This window comes from Syzygium oleosum, unplaced genomic scaffold (genome assembly GCF_021117445.2).
Source record: "Syzygium oleosum isolate NSW1041296 unplaced genomic scaffold, Sole_v2.1 Sole_v2.53, whole genome shotgun sequence".
Classification (NCBI taxonomy): domain Eukaryota; kingdom Viridiplantae; phylum Streptophyta; class Magnoliopsida; order Myrtales; family Myrtaceae; genus Syzygium; species Syzygium oleosum.
The window spans coordinates 347,561-373,611 of record NW_026607537.1 but is presented as its reverse complement, the minus strand read 5'-3'; the positions used below and the strand labels follow the sequence as shown (position 1 = coordinate 373,611).

Sequence of the window (26,051 nt, the reverse complement as noted above, 5' to 3'; positions counted from 1 at the left end):
ACAACTGCCTTGTATTAAGAATTTGGCTGGTGCTCGAGTAGAGCCGAGTGTCGGCTTAGAGATCTCAAAGAGGGAGCCTAAGTGCGAGTAATTAGGCACATCTAATTAACGTATAATTCATTAATTTGAGTATTTTAGTGAAAGGTTAATTCTAGTAGATTTGCTCATAGACTCGGAATTTGGTCCCTCTTAAAGATCTCCTTAGGATGAGGTCTGAAACTTTCTTTGTACATCCCAAGAAGTGGTAGGAGAAGTTTTAAATCTTATCCTAAAGAGATTTTCAAGAGGGAGCTCAAGTGCAAGCAGTAAATATATATAGTTAATTTATAACTCAATATTTAAAATTTTCCAGTATGGGTGGCTCCAAAATTTGTTAATGTGCTCGGGTTTTAACTACCTCTTAGAGATCTAACTTGAGGATGAGGTATTAGACTTCTCTGCATGTCCCAATAAGTGGTATTAGAGTCAATAATAGATCGATGGCACCAATATGTTTCGATGTTCGATAATCATCTCAAGAAAAGATCTCTTAAATTTTCGCAGTTGCTAGGTGAGGATTGCCATCAAAGTTCAATCTGCGCCAAAAAGAGTTAATGATCGAAGGCACGCCTCGTCCTATAGCAACCCCGGCTCTAGTGTACCATCATGGGTTAGCACAGTGTGGTTATTACATGTGTGGCGGTTGGAACTGATGGATGTTGCAGCTAATAGCAACCTGGCGAAGATTTAAGTTAAATATGTTGGGATAGAATGATACTATCGATTAGGGCGGAGCTGCCTAATACGGAAGGCTTTGCACGTAAGCGTGAGATTTGCACATTGAGGTGCACATTTGGGTATTGATTTGGTGTAAAAGTGTTACAATTACTCATTGATATAGTGTGGAACAATTAATATATCTAGTTAACTATAACCCATTGACTTAAATTTTTGAGAATATACGAATGAGCTTAGACTAAATCAGATTTCGTCTTGAAGATCTGTCCATGATGAGATATTGAACTTCTGTTACATATCTCAACAACTTTTAACGTTGTTAAAATGCCATGCATTTGGCCGAGGGTTTCATGAAAATGTGGATGTAGGAACTTTTTTTTTCTCTCTCTTCCTTGACGGAAGAAAAGGAAAACTAATTCCTCTTATTCAACAAGAACTATCTAACGCCAGTACGAACTTAACAAAGTGCATCATTACATGATTACCGGATTTGATAGAACACATTTTCTGGAAGTTTAAACAGTTGTGTTTTGATTTATGTTTCGGATATTATAGCAGACATTACAGGATCATTTGTTTCTAAGGACTTACGATGATTTCAGGAGGCTAAAAGATTGTAAAGCGTCAATTTCCAGCTGCTAATCATCACCACCACCATCTTCTCGTACACTTAGCTTAGCTTTAACAAGAACGACTCTTTATCAGCTTGAATGGAGTACAAAACTCAATATGACTTGTACATATGAAGGGGAAGCACTTAGAAATTACACAACGATGATAACTCCATGAGGCATTTACCTGTCTAAATCCGCATCTTATAATAAAGGCAGAATAATGATAGTATAATCAATAAACCTACACCATTTATAACTATTAGATCCTGGGGAATTCATAAGACAAACTCTCTCTAAAATAAAGAACAGTTATGGCGATCATTTCCGACTCTTAGCTGACACAAAGAAATCTGGCTCACAACAAAAACATAAAGGTAACAGCAAACTGATCATTATAATAAACCCACTTATGTATATGCAAATTCATAACGAGTTCATCGTTCTGACTAATTTAATTTAATGAACCGGGTGTGTCATTATTGGAGGGGTTCTTCTTGGCAAGGTTGTGCTTGTTGTTGTGCATCCACACCTTGAGCACTCTCCTCTTCACTCCAATCTCTTGACAGAACTGCTGAACCACCGACTCTTCTTGCTTCTGAATCTTCCAACCCACCTTCTCTGCAAAGCTGAACATCTTCTCCTTCTGCTCCTGGGTGAACTTTGTCCTGAACCTCTTCTTTACCGCCTGGTGGTGTGGCGCTCGAATTGCTGCTGCTCCGCCTCCGCCGCCGCCATCCTCCTGCTCATCGGACTCGGAGGGGCCCGAGTGGGAGTGGGCCCCAATGCTGTAAGGGATGATCATCTGGTGGTGGAGTGGTGGAGGTGTTCTTGAGGAGATGAGAGTGCCTGCAGCTGTAGGGTAGACTAACCCATGATGATGATGAGGAGGAGGCTCGTGACCACCCAGCACATTGACATTCTTGGAATGGATCTGATGACCCAGGATAAATTTCCTCCCAGGCTTGTTCATCAGATTGTGTGGTGGGGTCTGGTTGTACCATTGATGGTCATGATCATCACCGCCACCTTCAACTTCTTTCCTGTGAAAGTTCCTGTGGCAGTTACAGGCTGAGCAGGTGAGGGCTTCAATGGTGCCTTCCTCTCCGCTGGGCATGAACTCGCCGCACCCGTCCATGGCAGTCCCTCCGATGGAGGCTGCATGGTTCTTGAGGCACTCTTTGTACTTGACCACCACCTTCTTGTAGGGCATCACATGCTGGTGCTGAGGCTGAGGCTCCTCCAAAGGAGGCGGTGGTGGTGGTTGCGGAGGAGGGCCATTGGAGGGGATGCGAGGGAGGTTGATGTGGTTGTTGTGCGATGGGATTGCAGAAGAAGGGTCGTGTTGTTGTGGTTGATGAATCAAGTGGCCGCCATGACCCCCACCAAAGCTGCTGTTTATGGGGATTGGGATATCCCCATCTTGACTTGGAAGCTCCATAAATTCTCTCTCTAGCTAGTGTGTGTCTTTGCTATAATTATGGCTTTTTATTTAATGGGGTCTTGGTTTGTTTGTTTGGAGACAAAAAGGGGCAAGCAAGCAAGAAACAGGAGAAGAAAGACAAGGAAGAGGTTTTAACAATGATTAAGCTGAAAAGGGTTTTGCTTTCTTGCAAGACTTCTAGAAAATCTTGCACTTCAAAAGGGCTAACCAAACAAAACCCCAGTTCATCACTTCAGACTTCAGAAGGTCAACATGGGAAGAACATGCGCGGGCGAAGGAGAAGAAGAAGCTAATTAGTCAAATTAATTAGTGCTAAACAAGCAGGACACAACCAAGCCTTCTCTCTCACTCCTAACAAATGTCTTCTTTCCGCTTCCCGAAACCAAGCAGAGAAGTCGGGATCAGCGCTCACACTTCACCATCTGAAGTCTTTTGAGAAAAACAAGAATCATTACAGAAGGGAAGAAGAAGAAGACTAGCTAGTAGTTAGTGCCTTGTATGCATTATTAAGGCAGCAGACAAAGGGGAAGCACAGAATGGCACGAAACCAAACCATTATGATGACTAAAACTCACATGAGCATCATTTGTGACTTCTGAGCACAAACAGCTTCCTAGTCTGAAGATGACCCAGTTTAGCAGAAAGAGCAAGAGAGAGGGGAAAAGAGAGACAGCGAGAGAGAGAGAGACAGAGAGAGAAGTAGTCAATAGCTAGGGCAGGTTTTGGTTTGCTGACTAGTGAAGCACGCTTAGGAGTGAGCTTATAGAGGGGTGGCGAGGTGAGAGAGTGTAAAAAAGCAAGTGAAGAGAGAGAGGGCAGGGTAAAAGAAAAGCAAAAATCTTTTGCAGACAGAGCGGGAATAGAAATGAGTTAACAGGATGATAAAAGCCAAAAAAAAAAAAACACACACACACACGCTGACACACACACACAAATGAATGGATGAAAGAAAGAAAAGGAGGTGGTGTGCACTGTTTGCTTTGCTTGCACTATCAGGCATCCAAGTTTTACGCCAGATTGCACCAGTGTGTCAGAGAGAGAGGCCCGGACTCGAACAAATTACGCACACAGATTCTCTTCTCGCATTCAATTCTGGTGCCATAATCTAGTGAGCGAGTGTGCAACTGCATGCTCTTCATGTGAATGATGCATTTCCATATAAATGACAGGTTCTATCTGTCAATATTATAATTTCTGAATGATGGATATACATATATATGTGCATGCATCATGAAATGATGGGTTTGTTCTTGGTATGTGTTTAACCATGAGGCATGAACCATCCATCTTATTTTCAATTCAATTTATTAAAGTTCACACAAATTCTTTCACGTTATATCCCGCTATATCACTTTCTTAAAAGACTTATTAGGGAGATACATGTGGCACTGGCATGTACCACCATGGCAAGAGTTTTCATTTCTTGTACAATTCATCCATTTCCTGAATAGGGAGAATATAAAATGGGGTCCACACGTCACATTCTATTTGTTATCTGATAATAATGTCACCGTATTAACATACTATTTTGATTCAGCAATGAAAATTTTGTTAATTATCTTATATACGGGTGAAATTATTTTGTACGATAATATTTCATGTATCACACCGACATAATATCACCGAGATAGTTTTTTCTAATACAACTTTGATAATCACACTGCTTTTCCTAATATTCATTGACGAGAGATGAATTTGTATTATTTTTTTCTTTTCTCTTTAAATTGGAAAACTCTATGATATAGACGACTTTTACTTCTCCTATATTTATTTAACTATGGTATTATACGTACATAAAAATTAAGCTGATCGGCTTTTGTCAATTTATCATCTTCTATAAGCCACTAGCCCATTGGATCTAAATATGGAATTGGAGAGTTTGATATATTAATCGTATTCGCGATTTAATATAATTAAATAAATTTTATATACTTCTATGTGTTGTAATTTCCAACATCAACCTCATCAAGAAATTGATGAATTCGTCCATAATCAAGTTCATGTGAAAAACCATAGCTCGAAAATAATGTAATGGTGAATATGTGCTTGAGTTACTGTACAACTCGGGATCAAATTGTGTAATATATTTAAGCAAAAGTCTTATGAAATTATGATTTAAATACACACCGCATTATATGCAAATTTGGCCCTTCAAATTTGATTCTCCTTTTTTTTCCTGAATATTGTTTGAATGAAACATACTTGAGCGCCACCATCGATTTAATTAGAATGAGTATGTGTGCTATTATTTATATCAATCCAATGGCACGACTTTATAACTAGTTCACTAGTAACACAAATAAAGAAAATATCTTAAACTAATATTTGGATGAAGATAAAAGAAAATTTCTCTTATTATTTGATATAAAGTAAAACAATAGGACCAAGATTATAGTAAGAAAAGAAAATTAAATTGTAAAAAAAAAAGTGATTTGAAAAATATTTTTAGCGTCCACAAAAATATTTAGATATAAATTATTGCATATAATGAACGTATTTTCCATTTACTAATTATTTAAGCAATACAAGCAATCATTTTTTGGAAAGCATTTTTCAAGTCATTCATTTTTTGCAAAACAAACGGAGCCCTATAATTGTCAATTTTTTTTTCTTTTTACGATTTCGATTTCTTTTCTTGCTATTCTCTTCATCCTATCGTTTTACTTCCTATCAAATAATAAGAGAAATTTTCTTTTATCTTCATCCAAATATTATCTCAACATAAAGGCGTGCTTATCTACTGTCACAATAAAACACACACACACACACACACATATATATATATATATATATATGAAATGGCGGATTGACATTCAAAATAAGGTGAGGTGAGGTGAGGTGAGTGACCTAAGATGGGATTCTTTATTCAGATTTCATATTCGATTGAAAGTGGGGGAAAAAACAAGAAATCAAAGGAGAGTTACAGGAGAGAGAGAGCCTCTTTTATTGGAATTTTATCGTCACACGGAGATTGCTTTATTCGCTATTATCGATTTCTCCCACTTTATTCCACACTCTCACCACCACGCTTGACAACACTTTATCCCCCCCATCTTTAGGGTTTTTTGTTGCTATCTATGTTGTCTCTTCTTCTGGTAATTCTCTTGTCTTGAGAATACTCCACCTTTTCCCCTTTTCTGCTTTTTTCCCCTCGTACCCTTTTGAAGTTTTACATATCCTTTTTCTTTTTCTCTCTTCTCTCTTCCTTGTTTTTTTTTTACCATTGTTCCTTGTACTAAGTAGTAGCTCTAGTTGATTTCAACTAAGTTGAGATCATTGTAGTCACTGGGTTAGGTTAGAAAATGGAGAAAGACTACGTGAGCCTTCGATATTATATTAGAAAGTTCAACCCAAAAACATAAATTGATAGGTGGAGGAATATTTAATTTATGTTAATATATAGAGCACTTAGGACTCATTGTCAAGCGATGTTAGATAATACTTCAACATCTACCCTTGTAAAGCCTGCTTAATATGTACGTAACATTTCAATATTTTCAAAGTATAACTGTAATAATAAAAGAGTTGTTAGGTCGGAATATCATGATATATGTTCAAATCGGTTGCTCGGTTAACCATATTGATTATGGGTTAGCTTTCAATTAGAGATACGTCGTAACGCTTAATTTAGACTTCACATCGTAAGAAATGTGCAAGTATAAAAGATCGAGGTATGATCTATCGGACCAAGAGATGGACTGATAACGAACTTTCATTTTGTTGATCAAAGTCGAAAAAAACTTATGGTATGGCACTGTATATGTACATACATTAATTATCCATCCATATGTTTTTCCGAATGTAATGAAAGTTCACGAAAATGTACTTTAGATAATACAATTTTTTTTATTTATAAAACAGCTCATTTTTTGGAATATTTTATCGGTAAGACATAGCAATGGGACACGTCATGTCCAACTTATCAACGTATTCTGTGCCCCGTTTCCTGTTTGATTTGATCAAGGCGTGAATGTCATCCGAAGCAGCAGCCGTTGAGAGTCAGAATAAAAGTTGTAGATGCCAAAAAAACCCAGTTTAAATAAAAGGCCAAATATCTTAAGGGTCCTGAACCGTGTGTAACTTTCATAAATAATAAAAATAATATTCGAAAAATTGAAATTTATCCGGGATATACCAAAAGTTTTCATTTTGTTACCGTAAACGTCTCTATAATTTTGGCCGGTACAAGCGTAGTTGAAGTACTAACGTGGTGGTTGACACGACCCACTAGGGCTTGCATCATGTCCACCCGTGTTGTCGTCCTTCCAAGGTTGCGAGACCTCGCAATGGCTAGTCAAGGCCTACATATTCATTACGTTAGTTTTGCGAGAGTGACACCAACTATTGTGCGCGCGTGAGGTGCGAATATCATTCTACGTCTCGTGGCCATTTCTAAACGAAATGATTTTTTTATTCTCAGATTCAAAAACAATTTACGAGTATTTGAAGGCGTTTGATAAACCATGGCCCAAAATTTCTATTTCTAGAGTAGAAAAGAACAGTAAATGCGTTTGGTAACTACACAAAATTTCTATTCCCAAATAATATTTTAATAATATTTTGAATTGTTTAATTTTTTTTTTTTTTCTACTTTGGCCATCTTCTTTTTTGCGAGAGTGACACCAACTATTAACAATCCGATGTTAGGGTTGCGAGGTTGTCATTACGGGCCAATCCTCCCACTCTCTTTGATTTCCTTTTTAGTTTTTTTTTCCTTATTTTCATACTAATGTAATACCACATTAGCCCTAGTTCGCAAAACTAATGGAGACTCAATTTCATAGAAAAATCGGTTAACAATTTGCTGGATAAGTTTTGAAATTCGAGATATACTTTTACAAATAAAAAAATAAAGTTGAACTGAAATGTCTGATTTTATGAAGCACCCGTTTAGATTTTAAAAAGAAACACACAATATCGATAGGAAAACAAATTGGTAATCCACTTGTTATGAATCACTGATGGAGATCCGTCACATCACAATCATGTTTCAAAAATCGATATCTTATGTGTGTTTTTGTACCCTCCTGTTCCTCAATTTTTAAACAAAACACGAAATCTAACGTAAAATTTCGATTTTGTGAACGGGAAGAGGGGCGTCCTTGCCCGTGACAGAGGTGGTGGCTGGACGCAAAGGGTCCACAAAATTAATGCTGAGGTCGCAAATTCCAAGACAATCCCGACATTTAATTTCCATAGATTTATGTTTCCCTGACAAAACACGCACACCCGCAACAACTTCAATCCCACCAACAATCATGATATGCCTCTCTCTCCTCGGCTAAGATACATCTGTAGATACTATAAACACTAGAGATCTATGCATGCACACTCTTATCGTTCGTTTCTTTAGTTCTTTACTGTACCATTTGAAAATCCAACAAAAAAACTTAAACCAATAAGAGGTGAATGCATATCGCAAAATGCATGACATTTGGCTCCGATATCATGTCCGATACCATGTTAGAAAATTCAACATAAAAGTTTAAGTTAATACGTGATAGGAGTACGTGTAAATATAAAGAGCATATATGTCACGTTGTCAAGCGACATTGGATAATATATCAACATATAGCTTAATCGTTTTTTGTGGAAGTGTTCTTATGTTGTTTGCGTGGAATAATGAATATGATGTTTTGAGATGCAAGGAGGGGTGAGCAAGACCTGTGAGAACCATTTGCTCCCTAAAAGGAACAAAGGGGGCGCACACAAAGATGATTATGAGTCTAGGATTTGGTGATAAAGATCATTCATTGTTCTCCAACCTAAGGGAATGAGCCTTTTTTGTGCATTTTTTAAAAGCAATTTATCATTAGTCAAATGGGTTCTTGCTTTTGAGATAACAATTATATCTATCTTTACCATAACAAAACCTCTTCCTAGATTGGGAAATCTCAACTACTCCACTTAACGTTGAGGGCCAATCATTTCCAATTTCTGCAAACCAAAAAGAAAAAAAAATGAGACCACCCGCGCCTGGGTGGCACTCTTGCTAAAAAGGGCACTCTTCCTCTCAAAAAGTTGAGTGTTCGAATCCCGGCGCCAGCATGGGCTTAACCTGCAGGTGCGTGTGTGATAGCTAGCACGTGTCGCCCCGGGGTTTACCTCCGGCTGTCGACCGTGCGGGGTTCCTCTGAATTACCAAAAAAAAAAAAAACAAAAAAACAATAAAAAAGAAAAAAAATGGGGTGCGGCTTTGATTTGTGCATAAGCCTTGCAAGAGGACCCTCAAGCCTTTGCTTTTCTAGGGTTTGGTGCTCAGATGTGCATGTTAGTCATCATCATCATTTGACAAGGAACAATCATTTCCATTTTTCCAGTTAGGGTGAAGTGACTTTGAGAGCCTTTGTTTTGCAACTACTCGAGCAATGTGCTCTTCTGCAACAAACAAACTTAATGGCAATCATCTGAGACCACCTCCACCAATTCCCAATTCTCATCATAATTCTTCCTAACTTGGTACACACTCTTCCTCCCCAGTGCCCCCCCTTTTTGCCCTTTTGTCCCAAGTCAAAAATCTTCCCTTGCGGTTACAGTCACCCATCTCTGAGAGAGAGAGAGAGAGAGAGAGAGAGAGAGAGAGTGCCCATGATTTTCTTCCTGTGTTCTACCATTGATTACTAAGTTGTAGATATTATTACTATTTTGACCAAAAATAAAAGATATTATTACTAGATACATTGACAGTGGTAAAAAAAATTGACACAAACACCATTTCTTTTAACACTTGTATCAAAATTGATTTTGTATAAGTGTACAGATAGGATTATTGTAACTATCGAACTTATTCTATACGTCTCTGCAATTTACGACACTCATGAATTTTGTCTTTACTGCCATTAGGCCTAGGATAAATCCTAACTAGTTTATAGATCATTCTACCATGTGATAATATCTAAACTCCAATTTAACACAAAATTATAGGTGGAGGTCTCAAACTTCTAGATTTCTATTTTACCCATTTGTGAGCTTTTCATTTTATTACGCTGCATTGGTCTTTGCAAAAGGGAGAACAAACGGTTACGCACTCAACTTCACGAAACGATTACGCACTCAACTTGAGTTTGTAGATATGGTTCGATCGAGTACCTCTCACAAAAGAAATTACACGAATGGGTGAAAATTTCATGTAGATAATACATGATACTCATCGGATCACTCCAACACGTATAGATTATCTAAAGAGAGCATCTTCACGAACAAGGAGACGTGGGTTATGAGAGGAGGGCTCGTTCCTCATCTTGGGACAAATCAATAAATAAGATGGAAGATAGAGTTTGCTTTTGGAATCACGCAATTGCAAGTGATTTGGACGTAAGGGTGGTCTTGTCGGCTCTGCGCTTTCTGTCCTTTGGCCTTGAGGTCCTTTCCCTCGTTAAGAGAATCTAATGCAGACGTCTCCTTTTAGCACTTTTTTTTTGTTCTCCCCCCATCTTCACTGCATCTTTGTTCTGTAATATTGTTGTTCTCTTCTGATTTAAACTTTACGTGCAGAGAAAATATTCAAGATCGAGGAAGAGCAAAGACCAGTCCTTGGGAACATTCCCCTCTACTTTCTAGCCCCAGAAACACCCCCCAACATACATCCGCGAGATTCAAAGCGAACATACCCTTTGCTTTTTGCGCAACTCCGCTGGTATCTTGGCTAGCTTTGCCCACTCCCATCGCTCCTAATGAATGATTGAAGCTCCGATGACAAAAAGAAAAGGAAAACAAAAGAGACACAGAGAGGGGAAAAAGTAGGTAAAGCATGCATACAAGTTGCTTTATTTGCATGGGCTGTTTCTTTTGACATTACCAAACAATTTAATTTTTTTGAAAATAGTATTCTAGAGACATCACATTAATTAGAATGGAGAGAAGACAATTTATTTCCATAACACTGCGCTAATTTAATGTCTTCTATAGATGGAAATCAAGTTCGACACCCAATTACGGAAGCCATTCTTCATTATTTTTTTTCTTTAGGGTGTGTTTGCTTTAGTGAAAAAAAATTTCGCGAATTAGTTTTATGGACTTTCACGCATTTGGTCTGCTGAAAATGGTTGATCAATGGAAAATCATTTACGGTCAAAGAAAATATGCATGCTTAAAATTAAGAAAATAAACAATCTGTTTTTTTTTTTATTTGTGATCTCGGCCCACAAAAAAATTGAATTCGAAGACTTCACTACACGAAAGTAAATTGACAAAGATGAGAAGAATGGCGAAACAATTAAAGCTTTGATGATTTGATGTAAAGAATAACAATCTTTCTCATGCAAATTTGACTCTGATATGGCTTTATCGCCCTTCGAAAGCTTTGGACTCCATTTACGGACATCATCTTTTATTAGTTTCTTTGGAGGACCTCCTTTACTAATTTATTCGACATACTAGCAGCAATTGGGATATATGAAATTTTTACTTCTTATCCTACAATATAATATTCCTGCCCAAATCTTAATAATAGTCAACCTACGTTTACAAACCACAAAGCATTTTTTTTAACTGGACTCCATTTATTTCGCAGAAAATAAACAATTTTGAAAATATTTTCTAAAAAATGATAATTTGTATCGCTTGAAATAATTAGTCGACAAAACATGTTTTCATTACCAATAAAAATTTATGTTTAAACATTTTTGTGAAAGATGATAATATTTTTCATTCATTCATTTTCGTAAGCAATATAAGCAATCATTTTTAGAAAAATCATTTTCAAATCCTTGATTTTTCAAGTAACAAATGGAACCTAAGTAACTTTGATTAGCCTCAAAACTTCAACACGTGGGCGGAAATGACACCACTACATTCCCATAGCCAACCAATCAAAACTGCTAAAACTGGCTAAGTAATATTGAAGTATCTTAAGCTGAACAATCAACATATCAAAGAATGTCGCAACCAGTCACCAATGGAGACAAACTCTCTTCAATCTGCATTAGGAATCCAGATCAACTGAAGAGAGAACAGACTTCTTCTCTATGAGTAAAGCAATCATTCTAATTCGAGCAGCTTTTAAAGGAGAATTTCTCTCAAGAAATCGAGCACCCATTATTGCATCGAGGTATCAAATCTTCTCAGGCCACACGTCATTATTAAGAAGCATAAGAATCCTCTCGAAATAGGTTTTTATCCTTAATGATATATCAAATCCTGTTTTGGTCATCTGATAAGTGGTCATGAAATTTGAAAGTTGGCTGAGATCGGTATGATACAGATCTAACAAACAAGACATATATCTCAGAAATGTTGCCCCCATGAAATGATTTTGTGGGCGCAGTTGTGGTAAATACATGAATTCCTGGAATGGCTTCGTTGGATCCAAAAAGCTTCAACCTTAAGATATCTTATCTGGCCCAAGGGACAATGTCCAGGTCGTGCAATGTGCTTCGAGGAGCAAAAGAAACCGGCAAAAATCACTTACCTTTACCTCAGCTCCCAAGAAAAAACTACAATCTGCAGTCTGAAGTGTAAAAGAAAGACTACGTGGAAACTTTTCAAATTGGTTTAAGCTCCAAGGTTAAAGACTCAGTCAAGTTTCATGCTGAAACATGAATTCTAGATGTTTTTTTCAACTTTAGAATGTCTGCTGCTAGATTTTGTGTGTTTGTTTGCAAAGACAATAGCGAAAGTAATATGCAAATTCAGGTGAAATGACCAGAACTGAATTCAAGGGAATCCTTGTATTCGAGACGAAGAGGCGACTGCTTGTTCCCGGGTCCATGGGTGCAGTTGAAAATTTGCACATTCTCAAGACTTTCGCTTAGGAAAAAGAAACCAAGACGTCAAATTGAACCCTCCTCGCCCTGTTTAAACTAGATATTCGGCTCATTAGTGTCTGAGAGAGATGGGCCTTCTGAGATTTTCCAATGGATTAAGAGGATGAGAGGATTAAGAGGATGACTAATCGAAATTCAGAGAGTGGTATGTTTTCCCAACGCACAAGCCCTTCCTCTCGGCCGTTAAAGACTACATGTTAGTCTCTGGATACCATTAATCTTCATATTAAGACTCTCCGGCCTTAGGAAAATTTTCTGATCCGTAAGATCCACTTAAAGTAGCAAGTGAAAATCGTACTTGCTGACCTAGTTCATCTTATGGGATCGAGATTGCAATACTATCCTTCAAATATCACCAAGCGAAGAGGAGAAAAGTTTAGAAGAACATTTGGGAAATTTACTACTCTCCCGACTCTCGCCTTTTATTCAATTAGCACATTGCCTTATAAAGTTGAGATAAAAGGTAATAGAGACAATTTTTAAGATAGTATAGCCGACGAAGCATATTACAAATTGACAAGAAGTATTACAGAGTTATCAAACTAACAAAATCTGGAAAGATTCGTGACGGACTCTATATTACAACAAAGAACCAACTCTATTAAGTAGTCACCTGAATTTTGAAAGATTCCCCCACCATTGGTATGTTCATGATATGGGTCGAAATTAGGATCTTCATTAGAACTAAAATTTGGTTGCCATGTGTCTTCAAGATAAGATTCTCTGAAGTCCAACAGGTATTGGGAAAAATTCATAGGTTATGGTTGACTCCACTTGTACTCATCTAATATGTGGTTGAGACATTTATGGTGGCGTGATATGCATGGGAATAATCCCATGCGCATTTCCTCTTGATAAGTATTGGGCCATAAAAATCTCAAAAATAGTTTGATTCTCTTCACATAGGATTCTTTGAAGTTCTCGATATTCTCGCCGGCCGGCAGCCGTCCACGTTACAAATTCGTCAAAATTGACCGAAGACTAAATTGACACAAAAACAAAAGGTTTAGGACCGAATTGGCACTAATTTAAAAGGTTTAGGACATAAAATTCTCTGATATTGCATCCAAAATCCATGGGTGTAGTTGAAAATTTGCACATTCTCAAGACTTTCGCTTAGGAAAAAGAAACCAAGACGTCAAATTGAACCCTCCTCGCCCTGTTTAAACTAGATATTCGGCTCATTAGTGTCTGAGAGAGATGGGCCTTCTGAGATTTTCCAATGGATTAAGAGGATGAGAGGATTAAGAGGATGACTAATCGAAATTCAGAGAGTGGTATGTTTTCCCAACGCACAAGCCCTTCCTCTCGGCCGTTAAAGACTACATGTTAGTCTCTGGATACCATTAATCTTCATATTAAGACTCTCCGGCCTTAGGAAAATTTTCTGATCCGTAAGATCCACTTAAAGTAGCAAGTGAAAATCGTACTTGCTGACCTAGTTCATCTTATGGGATCAAGATTGCAATACTATCCTTCAAATATCACCAAGCGTAGAGGAGAAAAGTTTAGAAGAACATTTGGGAAATTTACTACTCTCCCGACTCTCGCCTTTTATTCAATTAGCACATCGCCTTATAAAGTTGAGATAAAAGGTAATAGAGACAATTTTTAAGATAGTATAGCCGACGAAGCATATTACAAATTGACAAGAAGTATTACAGAGTTATCAAACTAACAAAATCTGGAAAGATTCGTGACGGACTCTATATTACAACAAAGAACCAACTCTATTAAGTAGTCACCTGAATTTTGAAAGATTCCCCCACCATTGGTATGTTCATGATATGGGTCGAAATTAGGATCTTCATTAGAACTAAAATTTGGTTGCCATGTGTCTTCAAGATAAGATTCTCTGAAGTCCAACAGGTATTGGGAAAAATTCATAGGTTATGGTTGACTCCGCTTGTACTCATCTAATATGTGGTTGAGACATTTATGGTGGCGTGATATGCATGGGAATAATCCCATGCGCATTTCCTCTTGATAAGTATTGGGCCATAAAAATCTCAAAAATAGTTTGATTCTCTTCACATAGGATTCTTTGAAGTTCTCGATATTCTCCATAAAATTCTCTGATATTGCATCCAAAAGATCTATACAGGGCCATAAAAATTTTCCACACGGCCTTTTGAAACAAGGATCAGGCTCTTTAAAGACCAAGTGACATGACTGTCCACTGGAAATGGTGGTTTGGCATGCAAACACCTATGTTGTATCTGCCTTTTGGATGAATTTCAAGCAGCCAGATTTTTCTCTTTGACACCGAACTTGGAATATATTCTTGCTTGAGAGAGGCTAGAAGGCAAGGATTTCTAATCCGATAGAGGAAACTTATCATCTTGTAAAATATAATTGAGTGGTTGAGTGGATAGTAAGTCTTATTTGCCTCTGGTTTACTCTACTAGTTGTCAACATAGAATGCTTTACAATCCCATTGCTGCTGCTCTCCACATCACATCATACACAGAACGAGGAGCGGCAGACAAATTCATGGAACCAGAAAACCATTTCACCCTCATTGCAGACAAATGACATGTTTCTGTAATGTTTCGTGCGAGAAGCACATTTCACGACGTTCTGATTTTCAGAAGAAACTCAGCTAGAGTTTCCGAACAAAAGGGGGCTTTATTAAAGACAGGAACATAGGAATGAAGAGCGAGCAGTGGTTAACTGGATCACTAGCGGCATGTTATATTCTTTTGCTCAGTTACTGATGGCGCTTCCGAACTTGACTATGCAACCCAAAGCCCGGTCGAATTCATTGTCGTCCAAGGCAATCATGAAGCGGCAGTAGCCGGGAATCCCAGTCCACGAGCTGCTGTTTATGCACAAACCCGTGCTTCTGAGCAACGCTTCCCTAATGTTAGAGTCATTGATCTTAATGTCATATGCAGATCCCTCTTCGGCGGCGACGCCATCTTTAGGGGTAGGCTTGATGGAGATGGTCTTGTCAAGGTAAGCGGAAGGCTTTGCCACCATTGAAAGACCAGCACAAGGCTCTAGAACATCCCAACCGTTTTTCTCGAGCGCCTGCCACATACCACAAAGTTTAAAAAGCATATAGCATGAGAAGCAAATTGAAACGCATCCACATAAGCACTATGCAAAACTAGCTGATTTAAAAGCCTTAACGGTCTCTACGACACTAATTAACAATAACAATATGCCATTAGCAGACATAAAGCCACGGGTCACCAAATGGAGAAGATTCTGAATAAGGGAAACAAAATCCTCTTCTACAAAGTTCAGCTCATGCTCACGTATCACATCGAAAGCTAGATCGTAAGTATTCTAAACACAAGCTAGGTGCTGGACTAGGAGTTGTTCAACCTGGTCAAACAATTTCTAGTGCTTTTAGGATATAGAATAGAGACCAAAGGCAACTACAGTTACAGATCTCAATCCTCTCCTTATGGATGAGCTATTTTGGGTAGAGATGAGCATTTCACCATAAAGCCCATCATTGCAACTACAAAATGGACAAAACCCATTGCACCATATATAAAGTTGCCACTCCCAATTCAAAAAGGGCCTTGAATTATAGTAAATGTAGCCACATGTTGAACGCCCAGCAAACTATTCTTTCGCCTTTTACTATAGACTAGCGAGTGCTCGTCGCTTATCGTGGCATGTGCAATGGCACTCTGTCATTATGGCCGAGATGCAATTGTTAAAAGAGTTGCAGTAATTAGAATGAGAGAAAATTATACTACAGTTATGCCCAACAGAGAGCCCCTTTTATGTTTCATAGTGGAATCCCACTCTGGCATGGAATCACGTGAACATCCATTACCATTTCTGCGACTCCCTTAATTATAGACAGATTTGTGACTGAATCTGAAAACAGCAAAAGCCATGACATAGTAAATGGAACGCTTCCAGTAGAGAAAAAGGATTATTACCTCCTTCAGGTGCTTCGATCTACTCTTCAACATTCCTATATGGGTGGCAACAGCATCCATTAGTTCCCCTGTTTTTCGCTCTCTCAGAGCCAACAACTTCTTAATGGCATACTTGACAGTGCCATGAGGTTTGCTTAATCCTGGAAAGCTGTGGAATGCTTCAACCATATTTGACCGGTTAAAAACCAGAAAGCCAAACTTCAATCCTCCAGTAAGCAACTTAAATGACAGTCCCCCGAGCAGACACACAGAAAAAGCGGGATTGCTGGAGGAATTTAGCTTTGACAAACTGTTTGCAAGATCCCAACCACCCCAACCATCAGAGCCGAACTCAAATCCTGAGAAGGAGGTGTCAATAATAACTCTTGCACCAAACTTTTCACATGCAGATAATATCTTTTCAATCTCATGATTGCTGTACAGCAAGCCAGTAGGACTGATTGTTGGGCCGCATATGTAAACCCATGGTTGCTTCACAGTCTCAAGCACTTCAATAATTGATTTCTCAGTCAACTTAAACCCGTCTGCAGATTTCGTCGGAACAGTCACAACGTTTGCCTTTAAAAATTTAGCAGCAGAGATGTAGTTCCCGTTTGAGCCAGCAGGGAAGCATAAGGTACCACTCTCTTGAACGCAGCAGAGGACCAGTTTATTGAACAAAGCCAGCGAGCTGTTGGCATATATAAGTTCTGTGCTACTATCCGTTGGAAACCCATACTCGCTCTTGATATGCTGTCTAATACTCGGTCCGACATCCAACTCAGCCTCTGACATGTTCTGTCGTGCAAAACTTTCAAAAATAGCAGCCTTTACTGGAGAAGGCGCATGTAAGAAGCTCTGATCCACATCCATATGAATCAAAGAAGAGCCTTGATCCTCGCTAATAGACAACTCAGAGTCATTAAGGACTGAGATAGCTGAATTAGCAATTCCACTTGCATCAACTGATTTGGGCTTTTGTGCTTCCCTCTGAAGGACAAATTCATTTCAGAAATTTACTTTCAGAGAACCAAAGATAGCCTACTACCTATGTCAATGAACTGCTACAAAGATTATAGGATTATCTAGAAAATGGTGTGCGCAATCAGAGAAAGAGTCATATGAGAGACAAGAAAAAAATCCATGGCAAACTGGAAGCCCAAAGATTGCAACCTTCAATAAATGCTATTTTTCACAAAATCTGCCCGTGCTACAAGCTCGACCATGACACAGCATTTTAAGACCAATTTAGTCCATAAGTACCATAGAGAGAGGAGATGACGTAAACTGAAAATTCTTCATAAAAATTTCGCCTCATTTCGTGTTATAATAATTTTTATTTTTAAATTTTGTTTTATAATTTAATTTAAATTTTTTTTTTGTAATATAATAAATAAAAAAAATAGGGGAAAAATTTAAAATTATTAATTAAAGTTGGGGGATATTGTGGGAAAAAATTAAAAGGGGGGGAATTATTTAACAGTGAATCAAAGTTAGGGGTTTGTTTGTGTCATGCCATAAGTTGTCTGGCCAGGGACAAGTAGATAAGTCCTTGAGAAAAATTTCTTTTTTGGTCAGAAATCCTAATTAGAAAAAATTGAAAATAAGTTTATTAGCTAGAGTTTATCTGACCAAAAGATTTTTTTTGAAGCTTTGTGAGTTAATAATTGTCCCAGCAATACCAAATTTACATTTCAACTGTTAAACAAGGACAAACTACCGTGTTGAAGATAACATGAGAAGTGCAAACAAACCTCTGAATGTCGACGTCGGTCAGCAAGTTGGAAAGCCAAAAGCTCATGAAAAAGACAACCATAATAGTTTTGACTAATTGCTGCAGTATTCCCTTCTAGCAATTCAACTGTCTTTGACAACACCTTAAAGATGGACTGTTCTTCTGAAATGACAAAAGCTACTTCCAAGTCCTTATAAACCTACCAAACATCCAGGCACAATCAACACTTTGAAAGAAGTAATTGTGACAGCCATATTATCACATGCACTAATTTGTTACAAAAAGTACAACTACAAGTTATCAGTCCCAATTCATCCTGCAAGACACAGATTAAATGATAGAAAAAGAGTCACCATGAACAAAGAACAAAAGCTGATTCACTTAGAAAGAAGTAATTCATTCACCTGATTTTTCACAAGCCCACATATGATTGCTACATGTGCAGGCAAAGGGTTTCTGGCAAGATATTTTAGGACCCCATTGGATGCAGGAAGACTTGATAACTCAAAGTGCTCAGATATATCTAAAAAAAGACGAGACCCTATATCTCTTGTAACATCTAAAAGATGCTGAAAAGCTGAAGTTGTGACAGACTCAAAATGAGCCATCCCAGTGATGACCACCTGGGGCTTCAGCTTCTTTATCAACTCTATCATCAAATCTGACTGATGTGGTGCTTCAATTACTGTAATTTCATCCTCCGAAGGATCTTTAGCTTCTGCATCCTACAGAAATGAGATAAACATAATTTACAAAGAGACAGATGCTACTCTCCGGGGCAGATAGACATGTTTGAATCTATTTAATGAGAAACACGTATTGCATTTACTTAAGTTGTGAAAAATTCACAACATATCACTAAAATAAGATCAGAAACTTTCACCTCAATGATGTCATTTTATTGGGGTTACACTTGCAAAACACAGAGATAATAGTTGCTGCAAAGATGCACGGAATATGTATTATTACCTCCATCACCAATGACGTTAACCACTTCCTTGGCAGGTTTAATGTCAGATGTTCATCCACAATTGCAAGGCGAGGTGAGAACAGGCGAAGAGCATTCTCAATTGCGGCAGCCCTCGTAGGAAAGACGACAATGTTCTAGAATCAGAGTTGAAAAGAAATAGGGTCAGGAGCTTAAATCTTTTATTTATGTTTATCAATGTTGTTAGGAGTGAAAATATGAACAGTTAAACAAAAGAGGAAAGATAGGAAGACTCTAGACTAAAGTGATCCATATAGAAAGAACATCTTACATCAGCATCGAGTGGAATATGGTGGTATGTTTTCATGAAGCCTGCAATTAGATTACGGAATCTTTTGCTTCCTGCTGGTGGTTCATAAGGAAAATATGAACTCTCTTTCAAAGCACTAGCAAGATAAGCTAGGAAAGGAATCTTCTCATCAGCAACAGAATCATCTTCAAAAGATAAATCAAGGGAACTGCTGACGTCGTGGAATCCATTCTTCAGAAATTCAAAAATTGTCTTCACCTGGAGTTTAAGCAAATTAAGAATTATAAGATTCAAATTGCAAAATAGCAGTATAAGAGAGCATGAACCAAACATACCTCATTTGGTTGACGTAGTTGACAACTATAAACTGATAATGCATGTGATATACGGCCACCAGCCCTTCCATATGCCCATGCAGTCCGTGCACAAATAGGCTGATCACTGGCGAGCCCCATAAAGAATTCAAAACGATGAGGGCTATTTTTTTCAATCTCAACTAAGGCTGATATATCTGTGTCAGCAGCCTGTAACAACAACCAATCAAAAGAAGTTCATCTTGGGTAAACTAGAAACGCTATCTCTCATGTCAATGACACCAAAGGATATTAAATGAATGGAACTTTGATATGGATGGAATATAGTAAAATGGAGCCATTTTGACATTCCCATGTAGTCAGTATGACTTGCCTGTAATACTTTAGTTTGCCAGAGCTTGTTAATACGGAAACCACGGCGCTCAAACAAACGCCTACAGACAGCTTGCCCAGGACGACCTCCCATGTTGAAAATCATTATGCCTGCTGGTTTGATAACAGAAATTCCTTCCTCAACTGCCCTAGCAATTAAACCTAACCCAAATTGATCCTCAACAAAACCCTAAAATAAGAGATGTGGAAAGGAGTTAGAAACATGGTTTCTTTACATATGGCACAAGCTGGGTCAAGAAAGCTAAGGAAACGTGAACATATATATGGACTCAGAAACAGCATGATATAGGCATAGGCAACTATCTGTATGAGCAGCACTTTAAGAGGTGAAATGCACAACCACGGCAATGAAATCCCGAGGTGACAAGCATCAAAAGGTGCAGGCACGAGTAAAGCACAAAAGTCATTTAAATTTATTCATTAACATAGTGAAAACAAAATTAGCCCTGCAACGAAAATTTTTGGAGTGATTCTACCATTTTCTGTAAGAACAAGTACATAATTCTGTTGAATGAAAGAAAACACCAACTCTTCAACCGAAAGCTGGATGGGCAGCGGTCAACTAGAGGTTTCAAACTAAAACTAAGCTAATGATCAGATAATGTTAGGTAAAAGCAGAACTAATAAGCTTAAAAAAATTGAAATAGGAAGGACAATAGCATAAATTTTTGTCAGGCATTGAGTGGTTATTGTTTAACTAAAAATAAAAAGAAACATTCGGACTAAGCTTCTGTTCACTTAATAATATATATATATATATATATATATATATATATATATATATATATGGAGGGAGAGAGAGAGAGAGAGCAGGTAATATATATATCAATACAAGAAAAGGATTGGCTCGTGAACTTCTTCCTCATATGATTTCGGATCTGTTGTAACCTGTTCTAAGTAAAGGCTGGCAATTTCTATTGTGTCACCATGCTCATGTTGTATTTCATGTCATTTTGTGTCATTGCATAAATAGCTCAAATTTTGACCTATGTGAGAATAATATGATTTTCTGCAAGATCGCTCAAACCATTCTCAGGTGTCAATTTGTAGTCAATCATGTTCATGTTATGCAGAATTTAGATTTCTCTCAGTAACTTTCTCTTGCGGGTAATTGTGTTCAAGTTGTCTCTTGAATCCTTCCGATATGCCACCCGAAACATGTTGAGAAAAGATTGACAGGACACAAATAGCAGGGATACTAATGATGGAGCATCTATATAGTGACATGCTGTTACAAAGGATAAGCAAGCCGAAAATTGGCAAGGGTTTAAAAAGTTTGCAAGAGATGCATTGCGCCAATCCTCACAATCAGCAAATTCGACAAGGACCCAGCACCTTAGAGGATGATTCTGAGCTGAGACCCTAGCCCATTCTTTGCAATTAATTACCAAAGGGAGTTAAACCATGGCTTTTCACCAGGATGGGTTTCCACTAGAACAACATCAAAATTACCAAGCATGAATTCACAATTTCTGCAAAGGAAACAAAGGTGATAGCTACTTAAGGAACTGATGTGAAGACAACAAACATTAAACTACTTCTGTTTTCCATATCACCCAAAGAAATAAGAAGACATTCGATATTTTGAAGTAAATATAGAACGTTAAGCTCAATGCAGCTTAAATGCCAATATGTATTTGACCAAAAAAAATGCCAATATGTAGATGAGGTAAAGAAGCAAGTTTTCCCAGCAAAAAAGACCATAGACTTAGAACTACGGTTTCGGTATGCAGTTAAATTTGAATTTGCAGCAGATGTAAAAGCATATATCATCAAATCTAAATGAACCTGAAGAGCGCAATAGTTACTCAAGGAGTGCAAAAATTCCTCGCTTGCATTTTCCGTAATCAATTTAGACATAGCATCAGGGTTGGGATTAAGGATCTGCACAAGGAAAACAGAAAGAGGTTGAATTCTGGAAGCGTGACTCAATTATGTATAATGCCAAAATCACGATAACTACAAGTGCTCAGTATTCAGTAGCTAAAAGAAACCTAATGTAAAGAAGATGTAGGAAGAGGAAATCATAGCTGTTACAACATGTTATTAACATCAAAAGAATTACAAACTGTCGATGTAATAGAACCTGAGGTATGCATCCGACGATCCGCTCAAGTTTGATATCGCGATCTCTACAATAAGATAGCAGATCAGACTCATAAAACTCCACTCTGTCCAACAAAGTTTTCCCCTCGCTGTCAAATATAGGTTGACCCTTCTCATCCAAAGCATTCAGATATAAGTTTATCCAAGAAATCTTCACTGCTCTAGGATTAATATCAAGACCATACACCTGCATTATACATCATAGTCAAACTCCAGATCAGCATGTAAACTGAAACTGCTGAGCAAAGAGGACCAAAACCAACATCTGTAGGCTTACATGTGACAAGAATACCACCACCTTTTGCTTATAAATATTGAATGGAATTCTAGAAGCTAGAACATCTACAAGTGCATTCCAGAATCCGGATATAACAGGAATAGCAAAAGACAGCACTCTCCATATGAAGCACGCTGGAAGAAAGAAAATCACCTTCATGGGCAACCATTTCGCAGCAATTGCAATAGTGATCCACCCATTGCCACAGCCAAGTTCAGCAACAGTCTTATCCTTGAAGATTGAGTCTTGATGTCTATTTAGTCCTTCATAAAAGGTGAATGACCAGTCTTCTGGGAAGAAAATGCTAGGAATTATCATCATTGTCAGCTTCTTCCTTCCCTGATAACCTGCAAAAATTGTCTAGTGGAGTTAAATTTCACAGAACGATGATAAGTGGAAAATCACTTGGTGCTCCATGAAATCCTATTTATCCAGAAAAGTAACAGGTCATATATGTATACTGCTCCTTGGAAATCAGAACTAGTTTCACTTCCATTGATGATCAGAGTAAGTTCTAGGTAACTGATCTCTCCAGTTATAGCACATCCTGAAAGCAAGACTGAGCCACAGAGATAGTAAAATTTGGAAGGCTGATACATCAAGATGAAGCTACAATTTACTTATTAGTTTGGAATGTATATGTACTGAGCTTCATGATAGATCCAGTTTGGTTCCAATACTATGAAAATGTGATTCCATTTGAGGTAAAGAAAGAACAAAAGGAAAAACTATATGCTGAAGTACCAAATTATATCTCTCCCTTCAGTCATCAGTCTTTTCCATAAACTAAAATATCAAAGAAAGCTTCTTTGATTTTCCTGCAGAAATTTTGGAAAATAACACTTCATTTTCGTTCTCTAATCACCAACTAACGCGACCAGTTCAACTGGGAGAGCGGAGCCAGGTGAATCTGTACTTGGTCAAAGGGAACGCGTACCCAATTGATCTGTTCTGTTTTCATGGTGGGTAGCTACAAAAGAGACACGTGTAAACGCTATTAGTCAGCTGCAGTACTATGTGGTCTCTCACCCACGCCTGGATGGGGATTTTGCCCAATTTACACATCAAATCTAGCTCTCGGACCACCATGAAATTGGCTCCACTTCTGATATGCTTAGCTAGCTATCTATGGAGAATGGTTTGGTATACATTTCACGAGAATCGAAAGGGTGCTCATGTTCACCGAAAGAGACAGGGCATCCTCTCCACTCCTAAATCAACCTGGATTCATAAAAGTTGTGCTTCCATCTCGTGCAGAAACGAGACACCATATCTAATGATCAATCTACCTGAACAGATATGTCCAAGACGAGTCTGACTAAAGACAGCACTGAACGTCTTGTCCTGTAACTATTCCTACTTTGTCTTCATTCCATACATTGTAGTTCAATGTATGGATCGATCCGTCTGTATCGTTTCCTTGGGACTTGAACCACAAAATTGAAGCCACAAAAAACATCAACAACTACGCTGGTTGACTGATAAACGACGACTCGCAAGAGCGATACCGTCGCAGCTCATCGGTCTTCCTCTTCACATTTGCAACAAGAAATCAAAATAAAAAACAAAAACAAAAACAAAAATATAGGAGAAGAAAGGAAATGCGGAAGAACGGGATTTGAGAACTCCGATTGACTAAACCAATATTCCGATCAATCTAGCGCGAGCTCGTCATTTCAGATTACCATCCATTCGTCACATTCCGAGAACAACCGTCATCAAAGCTTCAACACCGCGTCGCGCCGACGAGAAGCGACGAATCGCTCGTCCCGACTCCAATCCGAGGACCGAAAAAGTCATCACGCCGCCGACAAAGGAACGCTTTCGAACGGATGGCGGGGGGGGCGGGGCGAGAGGGGGGAGGGTATTACCTTGGTACTGGTCCAGGAGGATCTGCTCGATCTGGAAATGGTACTTGTCGAAGCACTGCTCGGAGGACCGCGGGGAACCGAGCCGGGCCTGGAGGTCGGAGAGAAAGATCCGAGCCCCAGCGCGGGTGCCGGGGTCCTCGAGTCGCTCCAGGACGGACCGGAAGGCGGCGTAGGCGGCGTCCCCGGACTGCTCGCACTCGCGCAGGAACTCCTCCACGGAGCCGCACGCGCCGCCGCCGCCGCCGTCGTCCGCCATTGTCAGACCTCGCAAAGGAAAAGGAAAAGGAAGAAGCTTCAGGCGTCACTGTCAGTCGCCGAGAGAGATGGAGACTCGGTTTTTGCTCTCAAAGAAGGAAGCCGCGAACTCCGGGCTCGCCCCGTTCAACGGTTTTTTTTTTTATATCCAAGAGGAGGGCGTGTGGGGGGGGATTTTGGGGAGACGTGCCGCTCCCCCGTGATTTCCACGTGTCGGAATTTGTGTGGGCAGGAATTTCCACGTGGCATTATACTTTTTTCCCCCCGCTTTGGGCTCGATTGGAATGGTCAACTGTATTTCCCTTTTTCTTTTTTCTTTTTTGGTCGAACGCCGTATTTCCTTTATTGGCCCCGCAATCGGACATTCTCTTTTTTAAATCGAATTCGGCTAAACTTTTTTTTTTCAATGCGCTAATTTTAAATATGGGGGGCGCTAATTCCACGACTTATACTGTAAAGATAAAATTGTTCTCAATTATTCAATTGCAATTTAAAGTGGTGGTCCCGAATTACTTTTCCTAATTTTTGGTTTTTTAATATTCGTGTAGGATTTATTTACCGTAATTAAGAATTTCACATGTTTGATTTTTGTTTCTCGTAAATTTCCCACGTATATTAAAGGCACTATGTTTTTTTTATTGTTATATATTATTTCCATAAAAGCTCGTTTGATCTTTTCTATGGCATCGAGGAAATTTATGGATAAATTGTCGAGAAGTGCATAAAACAGATTTAAATTAGACAACTTTTTAACACATTGACTTGTTTATATATTTTCACTTTTGTTTGTTTATATCACCATCAAACCCCTTCTTATCGATTTTATTCTGTACACATATACATATAATGAGATAATCACGTGATGCAAAAAATACAAAAACCTTCTTTGAAGATCTTCCAGAATTAAATCACAGGACGTTCTCCAATGTACATCTTTAGAAGATAAAATTTAATTAAATCAAAACATTGCATAAATTCTTTAATATAGTAAATAAGATTTTTAGTATATTTCTAGATATTCCTCTCACGCTACATGTTCTATGTAAAAGTATCTCGCCAATATAGCATGGAAAAAAGATAAATTCATTAATATAGTAAATAAAGAGACTTGATATATACATTTTAGACTAATGAAATTAAAAAAATAAAAAGTTCCCGAAGAAGGTGAGCTTTTAAGAAAAGATGGACAAAGGATAGATAAGTTGATATAAGATTAATGATGAACATGAGTCTTTTTAATTTTTTGCTATACAAAAGAATGTTTTTTTTCCTTACTACCGGTGATATAATTTCATACGAAGCATGTAAAATATTATATAAATATCTAAGAATGCACTTTTAGAGAAAAGCATTCGAAATACTTAATTATGATAACTAAATCTTATATAAAAAAAAAGAAAAAAGAAAGAGTGGGGCCATCACTTTAAATTGAAATTGAAAGA

The 26,051-nt window shown here is 38.2% G+C and overlaps 2 protein-coding genes across 3 annotated transcripts; both read right to left on the bottom strand.

Annotated features, from left to right (window-relative positions):
* Positions 1 to 1,560: 1,560 nt before the first annotated feature.
* LOC115691167 (zinc-finger homeodomain protein 4-like) lies at positions 1,561 to 3,611 on the bottom strand. Its single transcript, XM_030617739.2, has 2 exons — positions 3,348 to 3,611; positions 1,561 to 3,201 (listed from the first exon to the last, which is right to left on the bottom strand). Exon 2 carries the CDS (start codon positions 2,767 to 2,769, stop codon positions 1,783 to 1,785), a length of 987 nt encoding a protein of 328 aa, XP_030473599.2. The 5' UTR covers positions 2,770 to 3,201; positions 3,348 to 3,611; the 3' UTR covers positions 1,561 to 1,782.
* Positions 3,612 to 15,032: 11,421 nt separating this feature from the next.
* LOC115691165 (methionine S-methyltransferase) lies at positions 15,033 to 24,735 on the bottom strand. Of its 2 annotated transcripts, XM_030617735.2 has the most exons (13): positions 24,355 to 24,735; positions 23,421 to 23,453; positions 22,637 to 22,830; positions 22,187 to 22,393; positions 21,889 to 21,984; positions 20,081 to 20,269; positions 19,729 to 19,917; positions 19,415 to 19,651; positions 19,125 to 19,259; positions 18,560 to 18,880; positions 18,175 to 18,354; positions 16,442 to 17,410; positions 15,033 to 15,569 (listed from the first exon to the last, which is right to left on the bottom strand). In XM_030617735.2, exons 1-13 carry the CDS (start codon positions 24,608 to 24,610, stop codon positions 15,243 to 15,245), a joined length of 3,333 nt encoding a protein of 1,110 aa, XP_030473595.2. In that variant the 5' UTR covers positions 24,611 to 24,735; the 3' UTR covers positions 15,033 to 15,242. The 2 variants fall into 2 exon arrangements, with proteins under 2 accessions (XP_030473595.2, XP_030473596.2); XM_030617736.2 differs by lacking the exon at positions 23,421 to 23,453.
* Between the last annotated feature and the right edge of the window lie 1,316 nt (positions 24,736 to 26,051).